The sequence below is a fragment of the Macrosteles quadrilineatus genome, unplaced genomic scaffold (assembly GCF_028750875.1).
Source record: "Macrosteles quadrilineatus isolate MER2022 unplaced genomic scaffold, UCM_ALF_1.0 Scaffold_5__1_contigs__length_97177068, whole genome shotgun sequence".
Classification (NCBI taxonomy): Eukaryota; Metazoa; Arthropoda; class Insecta; order Hemiptera; family Cicadellidae; genus Macrosteles; species Macrosteles quadrilineatus.
In genome coordinates, this window is record NW_026542598.1 from 94,862,829 (window position 1) to 94,887,074 (window position 24,246).

Below are 24,246 nucleotides of genomic sequence, written 5' to 3' on the forward strand. Positions count from 1 at the left end.
TGTAAACCAAATTGAACCTTTAACTAAAGATATTAAATTATACCTTATTATACTGTACCAGTTTAACCAGAGGATTTAGCTTTAAAATTATAAATCCAATAATTTAATTGGGATAAACAGTTACCGAAAATATCTACTTGAAAACGCCTATTAGAGAACCACCACACACAAGTTGTGTATACAATTATGTTGTGACACAAAATAATGCATTCTCACATTTCTCAAAGAGAAGACATTTGTAAAATGCAAATAAATATGCTTTACAATTATTAGTTGTAAACATGATACAATCAACTACCAAATCAATCAGCACTATTTCCCATTCTTTTGTAAACCTTATTAATGGAGAAATTTCCAAGGAAATCATAAGCAATGTTCAATAAACATTTAATTTGTCAACAATATTACAATTTTAGTCTTAAATAATTTTATACAACCTTAAATATATTGTCAAGCTTTGATTTGTCAAAGTACAAATTTTCAAACGATCTGATATTGATTTCACATGTTTTTCTTCCTTTACATTAAAAATTTTACAGATCGTTTCACTTAAAAGACGAAAGACTAGAGAAAGCACTTGTCTCTATGCAATCAGAGCAACAGATTTGATTTAGTTTGATAGGTAACCTACTGGAAACCATTCACAATTCACACAATGGTATTGTACTGTGTGGAATGGAACAGGTTCATTTCCAAATGATACAAAATACTGATGAAGGTTTTAAAAGTTGTTATAAAAATCAAGGGTTTAAAATTTAATTTAAATTTAATCCAAAACTATTAGAGCTAAGCAGTAGACTTTTATGATGTCTCGTCGGAAATAAAATTGTCACGAAGCATTTCCAGATAAAACTTAAAACACAGAAAAGAACGATATCAATACCTTAGTGTAGTAACTTTAATCTTGAAGTAAGGCTTCCACGGTCAAATAAGACTGTCATAGATGACTTTTGAATTAACGGAAATATATACATAAGTGACCAACGCTTCAGAAGCATTCCAAGAATTCATCTTGCCCGAAGTATGAAATTAAAGTTAAGCTTGTTATCAACCAAAAAATCAACAAAAGAAAATATTTTAATACATACAATAACATTCTAAGCTTAGCCTAAGTGTCAACACTTGGCTTGGTAACATTATTTGGCACAAAAGTACTTGGAGACCATCACCATATTCCAGCACTGTAGCTAGGATTTGCCTGAAAAAAATCAAACAATTAATTTACAAACCAGCTGATTTAGTTTTATATACAGTCGAACCTCCATAATATGAATTTCAAGGGGTAGGGGAAAAAATTGTATGATCGAGGTATTCTTAATAAAAAGGTTAGTTTTATAGAGGTTTAATACTGCCGTTCCCTACTCGTGTTATAGAGGTCTTAAACAATGACTGAGGAAGGAAGAGGGATGGGTGGGGGTTTTATGTTAAGACAAGCTTCTGTTTGTTTTGAATACTTTGTCCCTATGTAGGTTAAGACATGAGAAATTCGTCTTGTAGAGGTTTTGTGCTAAGAATATTCGTTGTAGAGGTTAATTAGTCCTAGTCCACGTCACAAACAAATTCGTCTTGTGGAGGTTTTTAAGCTAATTACTACGTTGTATAGAGGTGTTTTTAGCATTGATCTCAATGAAAGTTTCAAGTGGATAAAAAAAAAATTAGTCTTATCGAGGAATTTGTTTTACCGAGGTTCGTACTAATGTGGTTCAACTGTAGTAAAATCCTTGAATGGATGCGATGAAAATTTCACAATTTATAGACTATATTCAAAATTAACTCCAAGAGGTAACATATTTTGAACTAACCTCTATCCAAAAGTTGGAGAATTTCGATGTTTCAATGCTTCTTTTTTGCCATTCCCTCTCTGATGCCTTTACTGTGCATTTCTCGTCCAGCCATCTCCAGAATCGTGGCACTTGCAGGGTCTTGGTCTAGGGCCGACCTACCTGTTTTACTCGTGGATCTCTCACCCTAAAAATGTCAAATTAAAAGTTACTACCAACATTTAAACAGGCTTTCCTGTGAAAAATACAATTTACCCTTACCTTCATAAGATTAGCAGTGAAACACAGCTGTTAAATCATTTGTAAAGTAAGCTATAATTTTTTTAAGAATTTGTTTTACTCTAACACAAAGATGATTGAATTTTTTAGTTTTAGTTATTTCCATAAATTTTTAAAATATCAACTATTTCATATCAATAATAAAATTGCAGAAGCACAATGAAAATCAAATAACGAGTCGCCGGCCAAAAACTTCCATTTAACGCTCTAAAATGAGCTAGTCCTGCAGTAACCGTTGTTTTTAGAGGATGTTCAGCAACCCAGAATCTTCAATTATCCAGTATCGCCAAGTAAATCCCGAACGCGCCAAATTAGCGAGCATCTACTGTAGTTATTGCAGACATTTAAAATCCAACACAAACAATAATCAAAAATTCTAAAAAACCTGTAAGAACAAATGTTAATGTTACCAGCTCTTCTTCAGTTGGAGGAGGTTCCCCAACAGCCCAAACCTCCAAGTTCTTTATGTGGAACTTCTTTCCCGAGTCCAACATTTTGTAGTTTTTGTATGTTGTGCAGGTCTCACTGCACTCCCCAACTCCGAATTGGGAATCTATCCAGAGACCCCAATACCCATACTGGCCTCCCATTCCCTGAAACACATACAAGGGAAAATGTTTACAGATTTTTGAACATAGGAATATGAATCAGGTAAATAACATGTTTTAAGAAACAAAACTCAGAACACGTTAGTGGTAGGCATATCATATGAAAAAAGATTTTTCTCATCACTTCAACTGGTTTGTTTAAATTAATGTATCTGGCCTGCCAAGTGATCCTAAACCTTTGAACAGCTACCAGTTTCTATTAAAATATTTCTCAGGCAAACGTCATCGTACCTTATATCCCCAATCAGTTAAGAAAAAACATTGAGATGCACGCAAAAACATTTGTGTATACATGAAAAACACTTAAACATAGTTTGGTCAAAAACCACCATATACGAATGTGCAGCCCTGAGGCTGAATCTAGAAAGTAATGTCTTTGTTTACTTTGTCACTCATTCCCCTATTATTTTTATATTCCCTTTCATCATCTAAATACTCCTTTGGGTATTACAGGCCTAGTGGTACAGTGGTGTATTAAAAAGAGCCGGATAACAAAAGGCCCAAATCTTCACATCACAATAGAATCCTCTTATGCAAGACACCAGATCATGAAGATCTGTGTTAGACTATGTTAGGTAGTAATGTTTGCACAGATGATGGAAACATATTTCATATCCGAGGAATGTCGCACATGAAACCAACCCATGTTATCAAATCAGGGCTTGCACACACCTTGCGACTTTTGCCAGAGACGTCTTCTGTGTTTAGACATGTGTTTTACTTTACAGGTTGGTCAGTGTTATGTTTGATGAGCTATGTTGTACAAAAGCAAGTCAGGCGCATGCACACTGCCACTCATCCCTAGGCAATGAGGTTGTCCAGTCGTTTATTTAGCTTGTTTTTAGAAGTTATTCATATTGCTGAGTTTGATTCTTAAGTATTCTTGAAGCAAGTGTGATCGTACGTTTGTTGTTGGATTGTAACAAACTAGCTTGATATCTCTGCATTTGCTTTAGAGAACGTGTGAAGGGTATTTAAAACCACCCACTGTTGATGTCGTTTTCTGGGAAGGGCAACATCAATTGTTTATCTTTTGGCGACTTTTGTACTTAACTTAACTGTAGTGTAGTAAGAGAAATGTCCCAAGATTAAAAAGACAAAAGACATGCATGTCTCTAACATTTACTCAAGCGTCTTCCGGTTTGTGTAACCTGCCTAAAGATTTAATTAAGTCTGATATAGTGGCCCACTCTCACTAATACTGACCAGTCCATTGGGTAATGTACTCTGAGAACAGTTCAGATAAGCATAGTGGTCATTGTATCCGGTGCCAGTGAACACATCGACTGAAGAGCCCAGCTTGAATAGGAAACTGCCTTCTGAGCCTACAAATAAATACAAAAATTGAATTATAGCGTAAACATTTTCACTGGCAACAATAATATGTATTATATAATCTATATTATTAAAAGAATTTTTTGGATCTTTGTGTGCAGCAATTCTACCCCTAAATATTTATTTTCATATGCATATTGGTTATCAATTTAAAGCTCTTATCCTCTAGATGTGCCTTTTGCGGGTTTGGATGATATCTCATTAAAGCCCTTCGTCCTACGGGCTTTTAAAATTTAAGAGTTTGTCCTGAATTCTGTTGTCAATCATCTGAACTGTTTCAAGTTTACATTTGTTTATAACTTACGTTGGATTTTGTGTTTCCATAGTATGTTTTATGTTGTTTTTTAGTTGTTTTAGGGAATTTAAGTAAAATATTGTAATGTTATTTGTTTAAAATGTAAAGAAGAAATTTTGTGTTTTCATAGTATGTTTCATTAGCATTTGTAATTTTACTAAGATGTAGGGATGGGCGAGATTGGATTTTTACTTCGAGACGAGACGAGACGAGATTTTTTATTTCTCATAAAATTTCGAGACGGGATTTCCCTTCTCATACACAACGGGAAATGCACGTTCAAAATTTTTACCTGATTGGAACATTGTTAGATGACTGTTTAAATACAAAAATAATGATAATAGGCAAGAATATTTACAATCTTTTATTAAAAAACATCAGCATAACATTTTTTTATTAATCACGCCTAACTTATTAAAAATCCCTACGATTAGGAAACATAGTGATATCAGTTAGGATAGAGTTCAACTTATCCTAAAATAAAATAAATCATAAAATAAAAGCAATAATAATTTTTATAAAATAGTTACTTGTTTTAACTTTTTATAGTAATAAAACATTCCTAACACTGCTTACACTTAACAAAACTTTTCAAATGTTATTAAAGTAATATTTACATTTAAAGAATTAATTAAATAAGAACGCCTTCGCAAAGGAAACGCTACTACGACACGCTCCTGTATTGCGGGTATTGCATTGACTTTCTGCAGGCGTTTTTAATTTTTTTTTTTTTTTATTCTCGTCTCGATAAAAATCTCGGCCAAAAAGAAATCTCGTCTCGTGTAACAAGATTTAAAATTTCCCGAAATTTCAAGACTTGGCCATCCCTACTAAGATGCCTTGAAGATATAACGCACGTAATGAAAATAATAGGGATATGATAACAAATAATTGTTTTCATCCTCATCAACTATATATCAAACATATCACGGATTTTCAAGTCTCAAAGTAACTCAGGCTGCTATATGTATAAAACAACATACAAGTCAAACGATGATGGTCTCCTGAATACAATTAACTAAGGATGCCAAATTATTAAGGAGTTTTTAGTATGTATTTTTAATTTTTGTCTGGCGCCTTAAAAGGAAGCTGTCCTTAAATTTTCTAGGGTTAATTTTTTTTTAAATCTTATATATATATCTATACCTTTTATTTTTATATGTCTTAATCTACAAAATATTGTGAGATCAAGGGGGTAAAAACAATAAATGTTCACTATAATAAGTTTTATAAATCTGAAAAGTGTTTTGGCATCATCAGCTGCAGGAGTAGGTTTTTGCTACAGCTCTGTAGTATTAGGAAATCAGGTAAAATGATGTTAAGGCTCAAGAAGAAGATGAACTAAACAATTGAACTGTAAACTTTATTGCCATTAACTTTACAGTAGCAGTTTAGACAGGGTAGTCAAAGAGATAGCAGCTGGTTTCATTTAGTTTATTTAGGAAAAACACACAAATATTTCATCCCCTGAGGGAAGTGTAGGCAAAGAAGTTTAGTTACAAAATGATTGTTGTCATGGCCTTCAAGATTTTAAACCTTGTTAACTGAGATCCATGCCCTTTCTGTACTTCTAAGGTAAGCAGGATGATTTATTTATTCTACAAATCGAAATCCTGGCCTTGAATCTTTCATTGAACAAAACACGGAAAGTAAATAAAAGAAACGTCTTATAACACTTAAAACATATATTTACGCTTATACTGTTACTCACAAGACGGTAAATATACAAAAAAGATGGTAAAAGGTGATCGATTTCGATTGGACACTCCAATCATCATCAGACCCAATAGGCGAATGACGTACGAATGGCGTGAACAAAACACTAAACAGTGTTATAAGATAGATAAGAAAAACACACAACTAAATCAATTACGTTTCAAGTTCAGTGTCTAATGAGTTGTGGAATCATGTTAGACACTCTGACCCACATCTACTCGAAACATTTTAGCTGAAAGTCACAACTAATTTGTGTCTAAATTGAACTAGGCCTACTACTGAACAATAAATTCAAAAACTTACCAATCCACTTCGGACTCAAAGTGACATTTGTAGAGATGAATCCTCCAAAAGTGTTATTGTTGGCAGTTTTAACTACCACCAAGATCGGGCCTTGATTGACGATGCATCCGACGAATTTGGAGAAGCTCTCGCCATGAGAATCAGTAGAAAAAAGGAACCTCCAGACTTCCTTATGCTCCGACGGAAGGAAGGAGTTGAGGTACACAACTTGTGACGGATCCAACAGGAGCGAGACCTTGTGCTCTGAGATGTTTGCAGGAAACTGTGCGTAAGGTATGAGGTTGAATTGATGCTCCGGCTCCAAATTATACATGCTTCCGAGGACGTAACAGTGAAGTGTGTTGACTAGACCGCTGTGGTGCAACCAGTCCTCAAACAAATTCTCTCTGACCTTTGAAAAAGAAAAGGAGTAGAGTATGTATCAAAATATAATAAATCACATGCGATTAACTAATAAGAATATAAATAGGCTTATAAATGATCCTTTTAACATTTAAATCTAACTAAAATTCATCCTGAATTTCAAGCTTTAGGCTAGCTATAACTATATTGAACACACACATAAGACGGGACCTACCGGTATGCACATTTTTATGGGTTACAAAATGAATAATGCAATACTATTCTCACACAGGTTGACTTCTCATCTCATTCTTAAATTAATGTGAAGCTGTTTTTCTCTCTTATTTTAGGGTTAGTTTTATGATTTGTGCTCTGATTTTTGGTTTTCAAAACCAGAACATTCGAGCTTTTGTTTATAATTAGATTGTGTTATTTGGTTAAACTAGTAGCTAAGTATTGAAATAACAGGAAACAAATTGTACACAAAATACACCCCTAGAGGCACCTGACAGAAACGTCATTAGAATTGTCTTCAGCTGATCCATAAATATGGCAAATCTACTAAGGGAGCATTGCCTTGAACACGTTAACTGCCATGTCAGCCCGATCGGCCCGACACGGCAGTGGAAGCATAAACTCGGACACAATACCCTAATTAAAATTGCAATGGATCTCAGTTATAAAATTAAGTACACTTTTAGAAAATTCATGATTTTCCAAGGATGAATGTGTGTTATTTCTTAATTTTATCAAACTATAAATTACTGAATTACACAATACTTTAATAATTTTCTTTAATGCTTCGATACTTTTCATTGAAATGGCGACCATAAAAAGTCTTATAACTGATTTAGGCCTATAATAATTTATAATTCATAATTAATCATGAAATCTTTAATATTTAATGAGGCCTAAGCTATCAAGATTAAAAGAGGTCAAACAATCTGTCTACTCACTTCATCATCAGTACGTTGTAAATCATTACAAACTCCTCTAATAACTTCTTCTATGACATTTTCTCGAGGTTCGTCACAGTTCCAGCTAGTGTAACAATCATCCTTGCGTGACTTCAGTCCAAAAAAGTATGATTTTAGAAGATCACTCAAATACTGCAACATATATAATATTTTTTCAATCAATTTAGGCTGACTTACTCTTGCAAACAGCAAAGTAAAAAAATGCAACTAAGTAATGCCTAAACCTTAAAAATATTTTGATCAGATACACAGCAGACTAAAAGGACGGTCGGCTACATTTCGGAGAGAACCTGCGATATATTACCGAATTAAATATAGATAAATAGGCCTATATATTGGTTTTGATTCAGTTTGATTTATCTGTTCTAGACATTTTGTTTTTGTGCAGGCTTATAAAGATTGAATTACCAGTAAGTTATGACCTGCTTATGTTTTTATTGATATTTAATAAAATGTAAACATCAAATTTAGTAAGTTTAATGATCTATTAAGTTTTTATTGATGCTTAATAACTTAGTTTAAATAAAACTAACTTACCTATCAATGTTTAACATTACATTTTTAGTTGAACTAACTTAGGTAAGGTGATTTGGGATATAATTACGGATAAAAAAAAACAATCAACTTTATTAATATTTTAGTTTTTGTTTATATTTATATCATGGTGAAATTAAATTCAATGACTTACGCCAAGGCTGACATTTATATTGTACTGAATCAAAATCTATAATATCAATAGGGCCTATCTAACCTGGTAATAGATCACAGGTTCTCTGCGGAACTGTCTTTAAAATCATGTTAACTCTTACCTTGCACAAGCTCTGATAGGAGATGATTTCTACGCCTTCTTGATTTGTCTGGGTCCCCAGAATAGTTGCAATGCATTTAGCCTTTTCATTGGATGATCCTCTAATTATTTTTACATAAATACTGATAAAATCATCAAGGTCAATTTCGTCCCTTCGCCCATCAGTAGATTTCAGAAGGAAGTTTGCATAAGATTCCAGTAGGCTGGGCGTCAAAAAATCACTCCAGAGCCTCTGAAATATAAATAGCAATTAAATGGATAACTTATCTTATTCATAAACTCGTAGCCTACTCACGAGCAATCATGATTTTAATCTTAAGTAAGACAGTATTAACTTACACCTAACTTAAACAAGTAGGTTGTAACTAGGCTTAACTTATTGTCTAACCCTAGCAGTGGCCGGTGTTAGAAGTGAGGAATAGCCAACATATTTTGGCAATTTTGCAGACCTTTTTTTCAAAATTCATAAAAATTCAACCGTAGGAGTAAACTTAGCCAACCTCATATTCCTTTCGTTCGGAAAGAACAGTAGGTTCTAGAAATAGTAGGCCTATATAATTAAATAATGATTTAGAACGTTTTTTTGACAAAGTGAATAAAGAATAAAAAACAATTAGAATGTTTTTTTGACATTTCAAAAGTAGCCTGGGTAAAATTTGTTCTAAAGATTTTTTATGGGAAATTCATATACATTTTGTAGAAAATCTAATTCCCTCATAGAAATAGGTAGGGTATATAACATGTTAGGAAATTAGTTTTTTTCTTTTGTAAGTTTTTTGGGCGTAGTATAATAACAAACAGAAAACCGACAAAATTGAAAAACGTAGGTACAGTGTTACTTTGTGTTGTAAAAAAGCGATGTAGGCTAATATACAGGGTGGTAAAAAAGTCCCTGGACAGTTGAATATTTTAAAAAATAATGCAGATAGAGCTATAATACTTGGTACAAAGTTACAGGGCATAAAACTCTATTTTAACACATATTCAGTGATCCAATAACCCTTCAGGGGGACGGCCCACAAGGAGTCAGAAGAAAATCTTAAACGGAAGCATAGGTCAATATGCACATTAAATTTAAGGTCTTTTTTTGTAGAATACAATGCCGCAAACCGCACTTCAAAAGGTTGATCCTGCGCAAAATGGCAGATGTTCAAAGATTTCTTGAATACGCCATTTTGAATCTTTGAACGACTGCCATTTTTTACTCAGGCATTCTTTTGAGCTTGAATTTACGGCATCGTAATCTACTAGTGAAGACCTTTAATTTGATGTGCATATCGACCTATGCTTACGTTAACAATTTTCTTCCGATTCTTAGGGCTGTGCCCCTGAGGAGTAAGCGTATAATAGCAATGTAAATTAAATGAATCTTTGAACAACTGTCATTTTACGCAGGATCAACCTTTTGAAGTGCGGTTTGCGGCATTGTATTCTACAAAAAAAAAGACCTTTTATTTGCTCTATCTGCATTATTTTTTAAAATATTCAACTGTCCAGGGACTTTTTTACCACCCTGTATGTACCGTAATAATAATAATGTATTATACATATTTGTAAAGCTAATGCAGTAAGGAATCCAAAAGTCATAATGATTATGGTAAAAAAAATTTATTTGTAGGTAATTCAAAAGATGTTTTTATATTTTAGCGATTTTGGGAAGAAAAAAATTCATAGTAATAAACCTATAAAACTTTTGTACCAAATTTTTTGACTTCAAACCAACATCAATCAACATTATAAAAATAATGAGAAGTCGAAAAGGAAGGAAGCTGACAAGTTACATATTTCAGAAGGCGACTGTGATGAATGACCATTGTATGTAAGTGAAGGTTTATTGGCGGAGGATGACGTCATGCTCTTAATAAAGCCTCAGAATGATTTTGGGTTTGAAGTGATGGCTGAGTTCACATGATTGATATAGTTATCGTAACATTGTTTTGTAAGGATCTTACACTGGGAACGAGCCATAGAAAACTTGAGCCTACATAATCCGAGGTGCGAAGGGTGGACTTGTATTGGGAATGGATTATTTTCTCCTTGATGACCAGTCGCCTCAACTCAGGGGTAAACCAGAGTGGGAAGTGAGTTGGGGAGAGTATTCTCTAGAACAACGTGACGCACCAACTGTAGGAACTGGTCGAAGTGTTCATTGACGTCCTCGGGTACATAGTACACCGTACCAAGTGATTAACTGAGATGCATAAAAATCCTTGAGCAGTCGCATCTACTAAAGTCTCTAACAAAAAGTGGTTCTTCTTGTGTAGTGTCATGGGGCACACAAACTGTTTTGCCCATGTTCCCTGGGTAATCCTAAATGAACAACAATCTCATAATATTACATGTTACTGTTTTAGATTATTGTCAGGTTCATCTCATGTGATATTCTTAGTTACTGTACAGAAAAAAACACAGATTTTTGGCCATATCGTGGGCTCAATAATACCCTATAGGCCTACAGAAACAAAATGTGGTAAGTTTTTTAATATACTTAATAACACAATTGACTGGTTGTTCATTTTATGCCCCTTTAGTATGACCAACTTATTCGCCAGGTATATGACCTTGATACTGTCGTGTGCATTAAAGAGTGACATTCTCTATTTCGTGACATTATTGGTATAAATGTAACTTAGGCGGCCTTATTTTTCCCCAAAACGGCCAGAAATAGATTTCATCAAGCGTGCACACTACTTATTGATGATTTTATGCCCCTTTTGTATGACCAATTTTTTTCGCCAGGTATATATGACCTAGATATTCTGTCGTGTGCGTTAACTTAAAGTGTCCTATATCCAGGGGTGCCCAGAGGGGAGGTACTGTGGTGGGTTTGCGAACTTCTAATTTGTCCATTAGTTAGGTAGGAATGATGTACGGTAGGCCTTTTGTTAAATTACGTTTCCTACTAAACATTTAATTTGGATTATCAGCAAGTTTGTTTTTCTTTACCTCAAGTTTAATAAATACCCTACTTGAAATGCGTGTTTTATGAGGTAAAGAAGAAATTGTCAGATAAATTGGTGGAGGGGGGATAGGTTTAAATAAACAGCAGCATAAATTGGGGGGGGGGGGACTAGACCTAGACTCCTTTGATACTTACTTGATACTTGAATCCTGTATCTTTGACAGATTTAGTCTGATAGATTGCATCATGATTTATAATATAATAAAATAAAACTATAGGCCTATAGCCTACAATATTTACAAAACCATAAAAATAGGCTACTATAAAAAAACTTGGCCGTCTATTGGATGGCCAGGCGGACATACACTATCTTGCAAGGGGCTCATCCTCAAATTCTTTAAGGGAGTGGAGCGGTCTAATCACAAATATCTCTTTTAGTGCCCTCTTGAAGGAGGGGACATCCATCTCCCGTATCTGGGTAGGCAGAGTATTGTATATTCTAATCGCTGAACGGGGATAGCAACTCAAGGTACGACTGAGACGGCAGCGGGGAACGTCGATGTTTTGGGCCTTCCTAGTATGGTAATCATGCACCTCCTCTCTCTTACTGTAATCCCTCAAGTTGTTCATCAGTAGGATCAGAATATTTGGCTTTGGGTCTAGGGATTGCGCCTCTGCCGTGGGTTTGTGCACCCCTGCCTCTATCTCGTGACATTATTGGTATTAATGTACTCGGCCGTATTTTCCCGCAAACCAGCCAGCAATAGATTTTAACAAGCGCACACACTACTTATTTCTGAGTTATTGCTAGTTTCACACCAATTATTAATGATTTATTTGTTTATTTGAGTGAAAATTTAAAAACGTACATTTTCATGTCCCTGGCCTTTTACTTCGTAGATAGGTGGATTTGTAGTTTATTATTATGTGTTTTAATATTTTTTGGGACGGGGGCAACATGTTACACACATTTATTTGGTTTTAAATAGACGGTTCTAGGTATTTTTTTCGTTTTTTAAAGTCTCAAAATTCACGACCATGACGTGTCCCTAGGGTGCATTTTCCAACTTTCACGCTGTTTTTAGACTAATTATTCATGCCGAAATATATAAAGCCATATTTTTATGTCATCAATGGTTATTAAACTTACAAAAAAGGAGCATATTATAATTTTATTGTCATTAAACACTGACTACCATGACAAAATAAGTCTGTCCCTCGATTTGGTGTCACGACCATTTGGGAAAAATTTTCAACTTTGGAGCACGACAGTGGCAAGCCTGGCGTCGATGGAGTCAGTTGGTTTTAGAGACTAGTTCGGGGTGTATGTCAGGATTGTAGTGCCGGTCGTTTCGAGTTGAAGGAGGAATTACAAGATTAATAAAGGAAAGATTGTGTTTTTAGTAATTTTGGTGTGTCCATGACCGTACGTAGTCATTCAATGAAGTAGACATGGTGTTAATTTTTGTTTATAAGATATTTTAATTGCTAGATTAGCCTAGAAGTCCACTTTGTATCCTCGAACATGAGGTGCAGGGCTACCGCCAGAACAGAGCCAAATAACACGTAATTTCACGACCATCGAGGGTTTTTTCACGACCAATCCAGCCTTATGGATTATAGTGTGTTTGGTCGTGACAATAACTTTAATATAATTGTAAATTGAACAGTTTAAGTTCAATTGAAACACATTTTTATTATAACTAACAGGATAATTGAAGGATTGTTTAGAAAGATTTAGATTATTCCAGACAATTCACGACCGTACCACTTGTCCCTGACCATCACGTTTATGATTTCTATCATAAAAATTTCAAAAATTAAAATATCGTCATATTTCAATGTTTTATACACAAAAGAAGCACACCTCTATACAATTATAACAATTTTTCGGGTCTCAAGTAAGTTTTTTCGGATTTATACAAACTTAAAAAGATTTTATTGGCTTTTTTTCAATTTTTTGAGTTTTTTTATTTTTTTCTAGAAAGACCAAATAGCCTATACCAAAAGCTCAGTGACCTTTTTATTGTATAATCATAAAAGTCATAAAAGTAAATAAGTTTATAGCAAAACATAATAAAAATAATATTAACTATTTTTACTATTAATTTAAACGTCCGTTATGGTCGTGACAGGATTTTGTGTTTTTCCACTTTTAAAGATGCTCTTTTAAAAATAAACTACCAAAGATATTGCGTTACCATGGACATTTTATGAAACTTCAAATGTTAATGAAATAAAAATAATAATAAAAGTTTTGAAAAAAGGGGAAAAGAATTTGCAAAGTGCTTTTCCTGAAAACGTACGTTTTTAAATTTTCACTCATTTACAGCTAGGCTATAACTTAAGCTACCTATAGCCTACATTACTAACTTATAAAAATTATTTACAGATGATAACTTAGCGATAGCCTACGAGTAGCTGGTCGTCTAAGTTCACTAGTCAGTCTAAGGCTAGAGGTTGCACTTTAGTTTACGTCCTACAATCATACGAATGAAAAATATTAATATATAGGTTATTTCATTCGGATGGTTAGATTAGGTTAACCTACTTAACTAACCAAACCAGGGCCTATCAATATTTTTCATTTGAATTAAGTAGTGTAGGACATAAACGAAGTGCAGCCAGGCTAGATATTAGGCCTAAGTTAGATATGAAACAGCGTAAGCCTATGCCTACCTTTATTTCAAGGAAAGTGAATTTAGCAGAGCCTTTTCTTTCATCTAAAAAAATAGTTAATCTCTTTTTTTCTTGAGGATGGAGAGAGCCTTCTGACCTATTTGCCTTCCTACCAGATTGTTTGTTTCCCATTTCCAACTCAAGTGTATTTAATTTACACACTTAACCACAGAATGAGTAAAACAATTTTATGAATGTGCCTTGTAACTAAATTATCACATCCTAAACACTTAAGTTAAAGTGAATTCAAGCTAAAAGTAGATAACGATAACATCTCATCTTTTGACAAAATAAAATACAAAAAAATGTTTTTATTTGAAAGAATGAGATCAGAGAACAGAGCACCTGACACTTCACTGTTCACTCACACACTCACAACACACTTCACCTGATCTAAACAAAACAAACCCAAACCAATCAAAATCAGGAGCAAGAGCTAGACTTGGACTCGACTGACTCACTGGACTGACTGGGACTGGGAACTGGGAGTGAGACTGACTAACTTATTCTTATTGACTTGGACTTGACTTAACTTAACTTCAACTTCACTTCACTTCACTTCCAATCACTTCACAATCAGATGGGCGTTGGGCTTCCGGCTTGGGGGACTTGGCCTTTTGATTGAATGGTAATTTGCGATTAAAATTAGTAATAATGTGGCCAAGCGAACACTGCTATTGACTGCAGATGGTGAGTGAATAATTTCAAGGCATTTATATAGAATGAATTGGTCAGATTAGTCCAATTACTCAAGTCAGTAGGCCTAGGCCAATTCTTTAGTTTGTGTCTCGTACCGGTAAGTGATAACTAAAGTTCCCGGTTGGAATCTGGAACATAGGCCTAGGCTTACTAGTTATCACGTTGAATTGACGTTCTTATGTAAAGTAGATAACCGATTTAGTGTTTTATGTTCAGTTACCTAGGCCTCCTAATTTCAAATTAGGGTAGCCTAATTTGAAATAGGCTAGGTAGCCTAGGAATGAGGAAAGGCCTAAGGTCTATGGTAATTTTCATTTGCGTTTAAAAAAATATGGTGTAGGACTATTTGGATTAAGTTATGGAGGTAAAAAACTCCAAAATGAGATATCAAAATTAGAACAATGTGCGAGGCACCTTATTCTAACTTAGGCCTATAATTAGGCTATAGGCCCTAGGCTATCTAGGCTCAACTTAGCCTATCTTAACTTATAACTTAGGCCTACCAGGGAATCATAGCCTACCCAGGTTGGCCGGCATCAAACTCTCTAGCGCTTCTTTCTGCAAGATCTGCAACCGTCAAGGCCTGCTACCATCAACCCTCCCACTTGCCTCTGAGCTGAACAACATAGGCGCACGACTTGTTTGTGTGTGCTCCCTCCGCGGTCAGGAGGGGCCCCTACCACAGCGCGGCGCTTGGCGGTCTTCCAATTAGGCCTAGTCACCCTAAAAATGTTGTCTACACTAAGTAACTTACTTCTTCTCCTAGATTTTACAGCGGCAGACGTAACACCAACACACGATGCCTGTTGGTCAGCTATAGGGAGTGTGATTAGGCTACAATTGTAAATTTAAATAGGCCTAACCATAAGTTAACCTATACTTAGGCCTAATTACAAAATATTTGTAAGTTTTATAATGACTCAATTTCCATTAGGTTAACTTGTACGGTAATATTTTTGTCACCTTATTAGACAAAAATATACTTAACTTACAAATTAAACACTTTTAATAGTAGGCCTACCTATCTATCAATACATAACAGAAAACTAAAATTTATTGAATTACGAATAATTAGTTACCGGTAACTTAAACTTGCTTACATAAATAAGCAATGATAATGAAAGAGATAATCTTAAGGATACTCTTATTAAAGTATCTTTAATAGTAAGTGAAGGATATCAGTTAACCGTATGTTACAATGGGGGGTACTTAGGTATTATACGGAGGCCTTCATACAGCGCGCTGCGGCGGTTATGTTAGGTTGGGTTATCATAATTTGTTTATATTTGTTGTTGTTGGTATCGATCGATTCATAACGAAACGAGGAGGTCCTACAAACATATTTATGATAACCCAACCTAACATAACCGCCGCAGCGCACTGTAAAATAAGTACGAAATATTTCTGTAGGTTAGGTGGCCTCCGTTTAATACTCAAGTACCCAATGGGGCGACATAGGCCTATTCAATCTCGTAACCAACTGTATTAAAGTAACACATGATTGTGATAATAATTAAGTAAAATGTTTTGTTTTATCAAAATAAAAACAAAAACAGTAGGGTCAATGTTAGTTTGTACTGGCCTATGATAATCGCAAAGACACTAGGCCTATGTTTTTCCTCTGCTTCTTCTTTCTGTAAGGAGGTTTATTAATCGAAAAAATAGTTCTGTTCATAAAATAAAATTATAAATGCCTCAAATTCAATTTTTTTATTATAAAATTAAACTTAACCAAACTTGCTGATAATGAAAAATCTAATGAAGGTTTAACCCTCCGAGTGTCATGCGTCGCTGCAGCGACGTGTAACACACTTTGTGTAGTGTCATGCGTCGCTGCAGCGACTCACGAACACTGTTTACGGCGAAGGCTCTATGACTGACAAAATCGGATTGAACTGGATCGAGTTAGGTATCGTTCTTTTCGTTATATTCTAAGCTTTCTCCAGAGGTCTGTCTCTAAGCGCTTTATGTTCTCCGAGCCGATCTTAATTGTAGCAGACAGCTGACGTGCGTATTTGTAAACAGGTTGAGGTTAGTTAACCTCGGACCGATGACTGATGTGTTTTATTATGTTTATCATTGTTTTAGTGGTAAAAATCAAAAGTAGTGATATACGTGGTGCATTATAAGAAGATTTAAGTGATTTTGAAGGGCTGGTTGATGATCCTGAAGAAGTAGGTAGTGATATTGATGTAAATTATCAGCCAGATTCCTAGCTATGGTTAGGCTATGCATTCTTAGCTAAACGCTATGTACTGAAATCAGTTTTTTGCCCATAACTTATTTATTTGCAAATCTACTTCCTTATATTATTATATATTTGCAATCCTCGTAAAATTTAGAACAAAGTGGCTATTTTCAAATATTTATAGGCCTATAATTTATACAATTTCATTGAGTTCAAACTTATTTTTTTTTTCAATTTTTCCAAAATAATTTTTATTTTTACCTAAAAAATTTTTTTGGAAACAAATATTCCTTAGGTTTTATGTATGATATTGAAGCCCATGATTTTCCAAACAAAATGGTATATAGAACAGTAGAATTAACATTGTTTTAAGCTTTTCAGATCCGTTTTAATAAAACCTTGCAAATGCGCCAAAAATAGGTGGACATTAAGGCCTAAACTATGGACACTCGGAGGGTTAATAAAAAAAATTAGTTCTGTTCATAAAATAAAACAACTATAAATGGCTTAAATTCAATTTTATAATGTTTTAAATATAAAATCAAACTGTCATAACCTAACCAAACCAACCAAACTTGCTGAATGAAAAAATCTGAGACAAAAAAAATAGTGCCGCGGGTGAGATTCGAACCCGGCTCCTTCAGTTCATCAGCCTGGTACTGTATCCACTATACCACCGCGGCCGATGTCATCAAGTCGTATCGTTGCGGTAATGGTGTTTCCCAAAAAAATTCAGCTGGAGGGAGGTTAGAAGTTTCGCTCCCCGAACAGATTTGGTGGGCAGGAACTAACTGCTAGTCAATGTTAGTTACCTATATTTAGGCCTACAGTTTTTACAAGCAAATCATGTTATTATTTTCAAGTTGAATAAAGTTTCATTTTTATGTGATTCAGTGCATTTTCATACAAAACAATGTTGGACACACCGGCATTGTACATTTTGAGTTGCAAGGTAAGAAGTCTGATTTTGAATCAGTGTTCGAATCTTCACATTCACTTTCTTCTGCTTTTGAATCCACACCTCCAAGTTCAATAACAAAACGGTCCACAGCGTCCTCCATTATGCTACCTCTTATCCAGTAAGGCCTAATATTGTTCTCTATTTTGAGGGTGTGACTGGTAAACCCCTCCCAATCTATTGTTTGTCAGTGACAGGTCACCCATAATATTTCCCCCCTTAATTTTCCGTTTCATCTTGGTCCAATCGAATCATGATTTGACCATGAAAGTGATTTAAGAATTTTATCTATCTGTATGATACATGTTTTCAGGAGGCTTAAATGCCGATTAATCAACTCCCACAACTCAAATTTCTTTATCTCCGGCGAGCAAGGGTTCTTATTTTTTGTCAGTTAGTCAATTAATCATTTCTTTTTTGACTGTGTATTTGGATTGTGGCTTGTTTACTTTAAGCAGTGGTAAAGGATATTGTCTAGCACAATAATAACACTTTTATTAGGGCCTAGAGAGGCTTATAGCCTAAGTTTTTCATCGATCCTCTTTTCAAAATTTACTCCATTCATCTGGCCATGATAATCTCCAGTTGCTCTACCGGCTCTAAATATTAGTGTCGCATCATGCACAAAACCATCTTCTGAACCGGCACTAACCACAATAAATCTATTAGGTTTGATGAGCTGGTGTTTGTGAGGACCCCGGAGACATTGTCCCTGATCAGGCATTTTCCAAATGTTAAGTTGTTATCAACCCATGTTTTGTCAAGATATGATTTTAGATTTTTCACACAGGGTAAGTGTACACCCCCCCCCCCCCCCCAACTCCCCACAATTGACTTTTAGGGGTTTAAAAATGTTATTTTTGAATTCTCCCTCAAAAAATAAGTGAGATCACCAAATTTCAGTTAGTTATCCTTGTATTCCAATTTTTAGTAATTTTTGAAATTTCCGAGTGTGCACTTGTGTTTTGAGAACGTAAGAGGTTCTTAAACACGTCTAAACTCAATTTATAGAAATGATTATAATTTAAAAGGGCATAGTTTGAAATACCTTTGGCCAAGTTTTCATATTTTTTGTTAATAAACAAATTTATTATTAGCTGGAAGTCCACTTGTTCCGGTCGAACACATATCCCACTTGACCTTATTGTCTTAATTCTATAATTACTAACATTATTGCTTTCCAAATTCCAATGCAAATACAGTAGTTTTAGATTGGTAGACATCTAGGCCTAACAGAATTTGTCCTAGTGGGTGTCTTTTTTTTAGTTACCTACTTATTTTTACATATTAATTGTTCCTTTTTTGATTATCTATATTATTAATTGTTGCAGATACTGTTAGTTACGTCTAAAAAGCAAGTGTTTAGTACTGATAGAAATGAGCAACGTCAAGGCATTTTTTCACCAATGGTGTACAAAGAAGAGTGTTGTTCCTACTTTTGAATGCAGATCAACAGGTAAAGAGTAAAAAAGTAATTTGTTTTGTTTAAATAAATAATGTTAGCCTATTTTAAGTCTTTTCTATGGAGAAGTAGCCTATGTCTATTACCGTAGTATTAAAATTAATTTTGTAGCCCTTGAACTGTTTTATTAGACTAGGCCTACAATAAGGTACCGGTATTCTGCCTCCATACCACTATTGGTTAATAGTAGGCCTACAGTACTTAAATGATTACACTTTTTTTTGCGTTGTGTTGTTTTGTATTTATTTGAATATATTCTTAACGAGTCTTCTAATTCCATGGAAGAAACATATTTCAAAGATCACTTGAAAATGCCTGAATAGGCAAAACACGTAGTGAGTTTGACCATTGAAACTTTGTTGATTGTACACTTAAAGGTACCTTATAATTGGTATTACCGTAGTCTTGGTCAGACTTATGACCAAGACTACGGATAGCGGTCTCAGCTATAACGAAGTTGTTAAGTCAAAACCATCGAGTGTTGTGAAAAAGCAGAGCAAATGTGTGGTGTCAAGTGTTGAGGGTGATCCATCAGTGTTAGAGTTAGATTCCTGTTTAGATGATAGTTCTCCTTTAATTTTAAACTGATTCATTCTGACAATGACCTTGTACCTGCTAAATTAAGTAACTTAGATAATTCTTTGCACAAAACACATTCACTGGCTCAAAATAACGAACTAAAAGGTTTATGTAATCAATCTTTTTATTCAACTAACTGTGATTTAATAATGCATTACAATTGTCAAGGGTTAAATTTAACAAAAATTTCAGCTCTCAATTTATTTTTATCTGAGGCCAATTTGAATATTAAAGCTATATCTTTTAATGAACATTGGTTAGATCATAATTCAGCCTCTCTGTTAAATACAATAAATAATTTTAAATTGGCTAGTTCTTATATGAAAGAAAGTGGCTGTAGGGGCGGATCCTGCATATTAGTGGATAAGAACTGTAAATATGTAACAATAACACAGTTTTCCAATTTAAATGAAGACTTTATTTTTGAATGTTCTGCTATTGAACTTGTGGATTTTAATTTAATTTTAATTTCTATTTATACAGTACCAAATTTCAACATAAGTAAACAGTTTTTAGATAGACTTGAAATTCTCTTTTTGATAATACAGAAAAAATTCAAAAAAAAATACTGTTTTTGTAACTGGAGATTTTAACATAGACATTTTAACGAATGACACATTCACAAGTAGATTTAAAGAAATTGTCGAATGTAATGGTTTTTGTTTTCAATTTGAGGAGCCAACTAGAATAACAAATACTTCATTTACTTGTTTGGATAATTTTATCACACCCAAAACGTTTAGTTGCCATTACAGGTTAAACACTGAGTTAGGTCTTTCTGATCACAATGCTATATTTATAAACCTCCCTAAGCTAGCCAAGTGTAAAACCATCAAGAATACTTCTAGTTCTTTTAAGAAAAAAATCATCTCTGATAGAAATACAGATGAATTTTGCAAATATCTACAGAGCACTAATAATAATTTTGTATTTAACCCTGCTTTAAACCCCAATGAAAATTACAATAGTTTTTTGAGAAATTTTTTATTATCTTTCAATCATATATTTCCTGTTAAATCACTAAAAAAGAATGCTAAAACTAATAAATCTACTCTGAATTGGGTGACCCAAGGCATAAGAATTTCCAGTAAGAGGAAACGAGAATTGCACTTGCAAGCCAAGTTTAGTAGAAACCAAGAGTTTTTATCCTATGTAAAGCAATACAAAAAAATATTTAATAAAGTTGTAAAAAATTCAAAAATTCTCTCAAATAATAACCTAATTAGAAAATCTGAAAACAAGTCTAAGGCAGCTTGGCAAATTGTTAACAATGAACTGGGTTTAAACCGTACTCAGAGATTCAAAATTATTTTAAAAGATGATACAAACCAAACCACTGTTGATAATCCTGATGATGTAGCTAAGCTTTTTAACAGTTTTTTCTGTAATACAGTTATTAATCTGAATGTAAAAAAGGCTTCTGTCAATGGTGTTCATTCGTCTGTAAAATCATACTGCAGTGATGGTGGGGTTACATTGTGCAATCTTAGCCCCACTAATAAAGATGAAATAAAAAAGATCATCCTTTCTCTAAAGAACAAAATTTCAGTAGGCTGGGACGAAATCCCAATTAAATTGATCAAATCTGCTGCTGACATTATCTCCGAACCCTTATCTCTTATTATAAATCAGTGTTTAGAGAATGGTATTTTTCCGGATCAACTCAAGTACTCCCAAATTTCTCCCGTTTTTAAGAAAGGTTCAAAATCAGATATTAATAACTACCGTCCAGTATCAGTATTAAGTAATTTTTCTAAAATATTTGAAAAAGTAATAAGCTATAGACTAGTTAATTATTTTGAAAGTAATAATTTATTTTACAATAAACAATTTGGTTTCCAAAAAAACTTAAGCACAGTTTCTGCTCTTACTCAGTTTGTTAATGAGATTGCAGAGGCCTTGGACAGGTCTCAGGCCACAGCAGGTGTTTTCTGTGACCTGTCTAAGGCTTTTGATTGTGTGGATCACTCACTCCTGTTGCTAAAAGTTATTGATTATGGGATTGGGGGAAGTTGCTTTTCTTTAATACAATCTTACCTTTCTGAAAGAAAACAAAGAACTTTAATTTTAGAAGATAACAACAAACATTATTCACCATGGGAAATTATATCCACAGGTGTTCCCCAAGGCTCAGTATTGGGCCCACTTTTTTTTCTTATTTACATTAATGATCTTCCAAAAGCTATTAATAAAGAACTAATTCTTTTTGCCGATGACACTACTGCTTTGATCAAAAATAATAATACAGCTGAAATGTTTTCTTCTCTGCAAAGTGTGGTAAAGGACATGGAGCAATGGTTTTTAGAAAATGGGTTAAAACTTAATGTTGAAAAAACAAATATTATTAAATTTTCTACTAGACACAAAAATATGGAAAACTGTTCCTTTAATTTAGTTGAAGCTCATAAATTCTTAGGGGTTTACGTAGATGACGCAGTTAAATGGGACTCACATTTGAATTATTTACGTAACAAAATTAGGTCGATATCATCTTTATTCATACATTTAAGGGACTGTGTTTCTATTGAGACACTTAAAGTAGTTTATCATGCTTATGTGGAGTCAGTGTTAAGATATGGCATAATTTTATGGGGTCAAGCTACTGGTATTAAAACTTTATTCAGGTTACAAAAACGTATTATTCGTATTATTACCAACTCTCATCCACGCAGTTCTTGTAAGAAACATTTTCAAAATTTAAGAATTCATACATTAACGGGGTTGTATATTCTAGAATTATTAAATTACATACATTCAGTTAAAAATGAGCTACCAGAAACAATACATTTTAATCACAGGTATGAAACCCGAAATGAAAATATATTTAGACTCCCCAGTCACCGTTTGACCCTATATGAAAAATCTCCATTGTACGCTGGGCTGAGATTGTACAATGTGCTTCCGCCATGCTATAAGTCATTAAGCAAAACCAAATTTAAAGATACAATAGATAATTTTCTTATTGACAAGGCTTTTTACTTAATTGAAGATTTTTACAGAACTACAATTTAGAAATTTTTAAGTGTTTAATTTTAAGTTAAAAGTTTTAATGTTAAATATTTTATGTATGGATTTAATTTTGACAATGCACCTATTCTAAATGTTATGACATGTATGGAATGTTTTGTGCAAATAAAGTCTATGTCTATGTCTATGTCCGAGACTAGAGGGTACTCTACCTACTTAAGATTTCAAGGTTATTATGAGCAAAAACATTTCCATAACTTGGATGTCTTTTGTAAGTTTCAGTCCAAAGACACAAACGCTCATGTAAAAATTCTTAGATTTTTTAGAACTCTAGATCAAACGTCAATTTAAATGTGTTCCTAAACCAGCCTAATACGACCTTTCCTCCATACCTCATAAGAAGTTACTGGTATTACAAGTATACCATATAAACTAACCTCAATCCAACTTTGCAGGACCGAAGAACAGACAAAGATTCCTGTGTGAATGTAGAGTGGAAGGATATGCATATGTCGGTGCAGGAAATTCCAGCACCAAAAAAGATGCGGAGAAAAATGCTGCTAAAGATTTTGTACAGTATTTAGTTCGAACTGGGGTCGTGAATGAAAATGAGGTTCCAAAAGATGTAAGTATTAATTTCTCTATCATCATGTATAACTTGTATTCTTAAGTATCCTAATATCTAAAGTATTATTTCAAATCAAACTGTTGAAAACAATTAGTTTTTGTAATACCTAGGCCTAATAATACAGGGTGTTTATAAAAAAAATTACAATTTCAAACAAACATAAAACCTTTATCTTTCCACTTAAAGCTATGAAATAACCATCAATGGTTAGAAAATCAATTGTGCACATCTGTCAATATTTTCGGTACCCAACGTGCGCACAATTTTCAGTAGGCCTAAATCAAGTGCTCGGTCACAATGCTATACAAAACACTACAGTAAGAGAAACATTAGAAAAGTCATACTGCAAGGACGAAATCATTTAACGTCTGTTTTCCCTCACCTGATTGTTCAATTCCTGCACCAAACTCTCATTAATGACCGAAGGGCGTACACTTGGTTGTTCATCATGTACATTTGTGCGGCCATCTTTAAAAGCTCTCACCCACTTTCTTGCCATTCCATCACTCATACTGTAATGTTTTCTTCGTAAACTGCACCGATCTCACGATGAACATGGATCGCTTTTAGGCCTTTAGCAATAAGAAACCATATAACAGCCTGCACTTCACCGTCGGCGGGACTCACGATTATTGGAGGCATACTTAACAATAAGTACATAACATCAACAATGAAGAATCAGATTGTAATTGTGTCAGTGCGTAGGCTACTGATGTCGGACTCAGTGTGCATGCCAAGAA

The 24,246-nt window shown here is 34.0% G+C and overlaps 2 protein-coding genes across 3 annotated transcripts in view; one reads left to right on the forward strand and one right to left on the reverse strand.

Annotated features, from left to right (window-relative positions):
• Positions 1–370: 370 nt before the first annotated feature.
• Positions 371–14,369, reverse strand: LOC128994434 (MTOR-associated protein MEAK7-like). The gene is made up of 8 exons (XM_054419001.1): positions 14,026–14,369; positions 8,446–8,676; positions 7,616–7,768; positions 6,318–6,708; positions 3,875–3,993; positions 2,471–2,653; positions 1,803–1,968; positions 371–1,198 (listed from the first exon to the last, which is right to left on the reverse strand). Exons 1-7 carry the CDS (start codon positions 14,155–14,157, stop codon positions 1,834–1,836), a joined length of 1,344 nt encoding a protein of 447 aa, XP_054274976.1. The 5' UTR covers positions 14,158–14,369; the 3' UTR covers positions 371–1,198; positions 1,803–1,833.
• Positions 14,370–14,631: 262 nt separating this feature from the next.
• The window catches only part of LOC128993822 (ATP-dependent RNA helicase A-like), a 29,956-nt gene continuing 20,341 nt past the window's right edge, over positions 14,632–24,246 (forward strand). Inside the window, exons 1-3 of one of the 2 annotated variants that reach the window (XM_054417868.1) lie at positions 14,632–14,715; positions 19,202–19,326; positions 23,334–23,503. In XM_054417868.1, coding sequence (XP_054273843.1) covers positions 19,248–19,326; positions 23,334–23,503 — 249 coding nt within the window. In that variant the 5' untranslated portion in view covers positions 14,632–14,715; positions 19,202–19,247. Of the gene's footprint in view, positions 14,716–14,788; positions 14,822–19,201; positions 19,327–23,333; positions 23,504–24,246 lie in introns of those variants that run through there. The other variant, XM_054417869.1, reaches the window with a different exon arrangement.

Coding starts and splice junctions, on each gene's coding strand:
- LOC128994434 (XM_054419001.1), bottom strand. CDS start 14,157: ATGGGAAACAAACAATCTGGTAGGAAGGCAAATAGGTCAGAAGGCTCT. Junction 7,769..8,445: donor CCTATCAGAGCTTGTGCAAG/GTAAGAGTTAAC, acceptor TATATGTTGCAG/TATTTGAGTGATCTTCTAAA. Junction 3,994..6,317: donor TTTGAGTCCGAAGTGGATTG/GTAAGTTTTTGA, acceptor ATTTATTTGTAG/GCTCAGAAGGCAGTTTCCTA.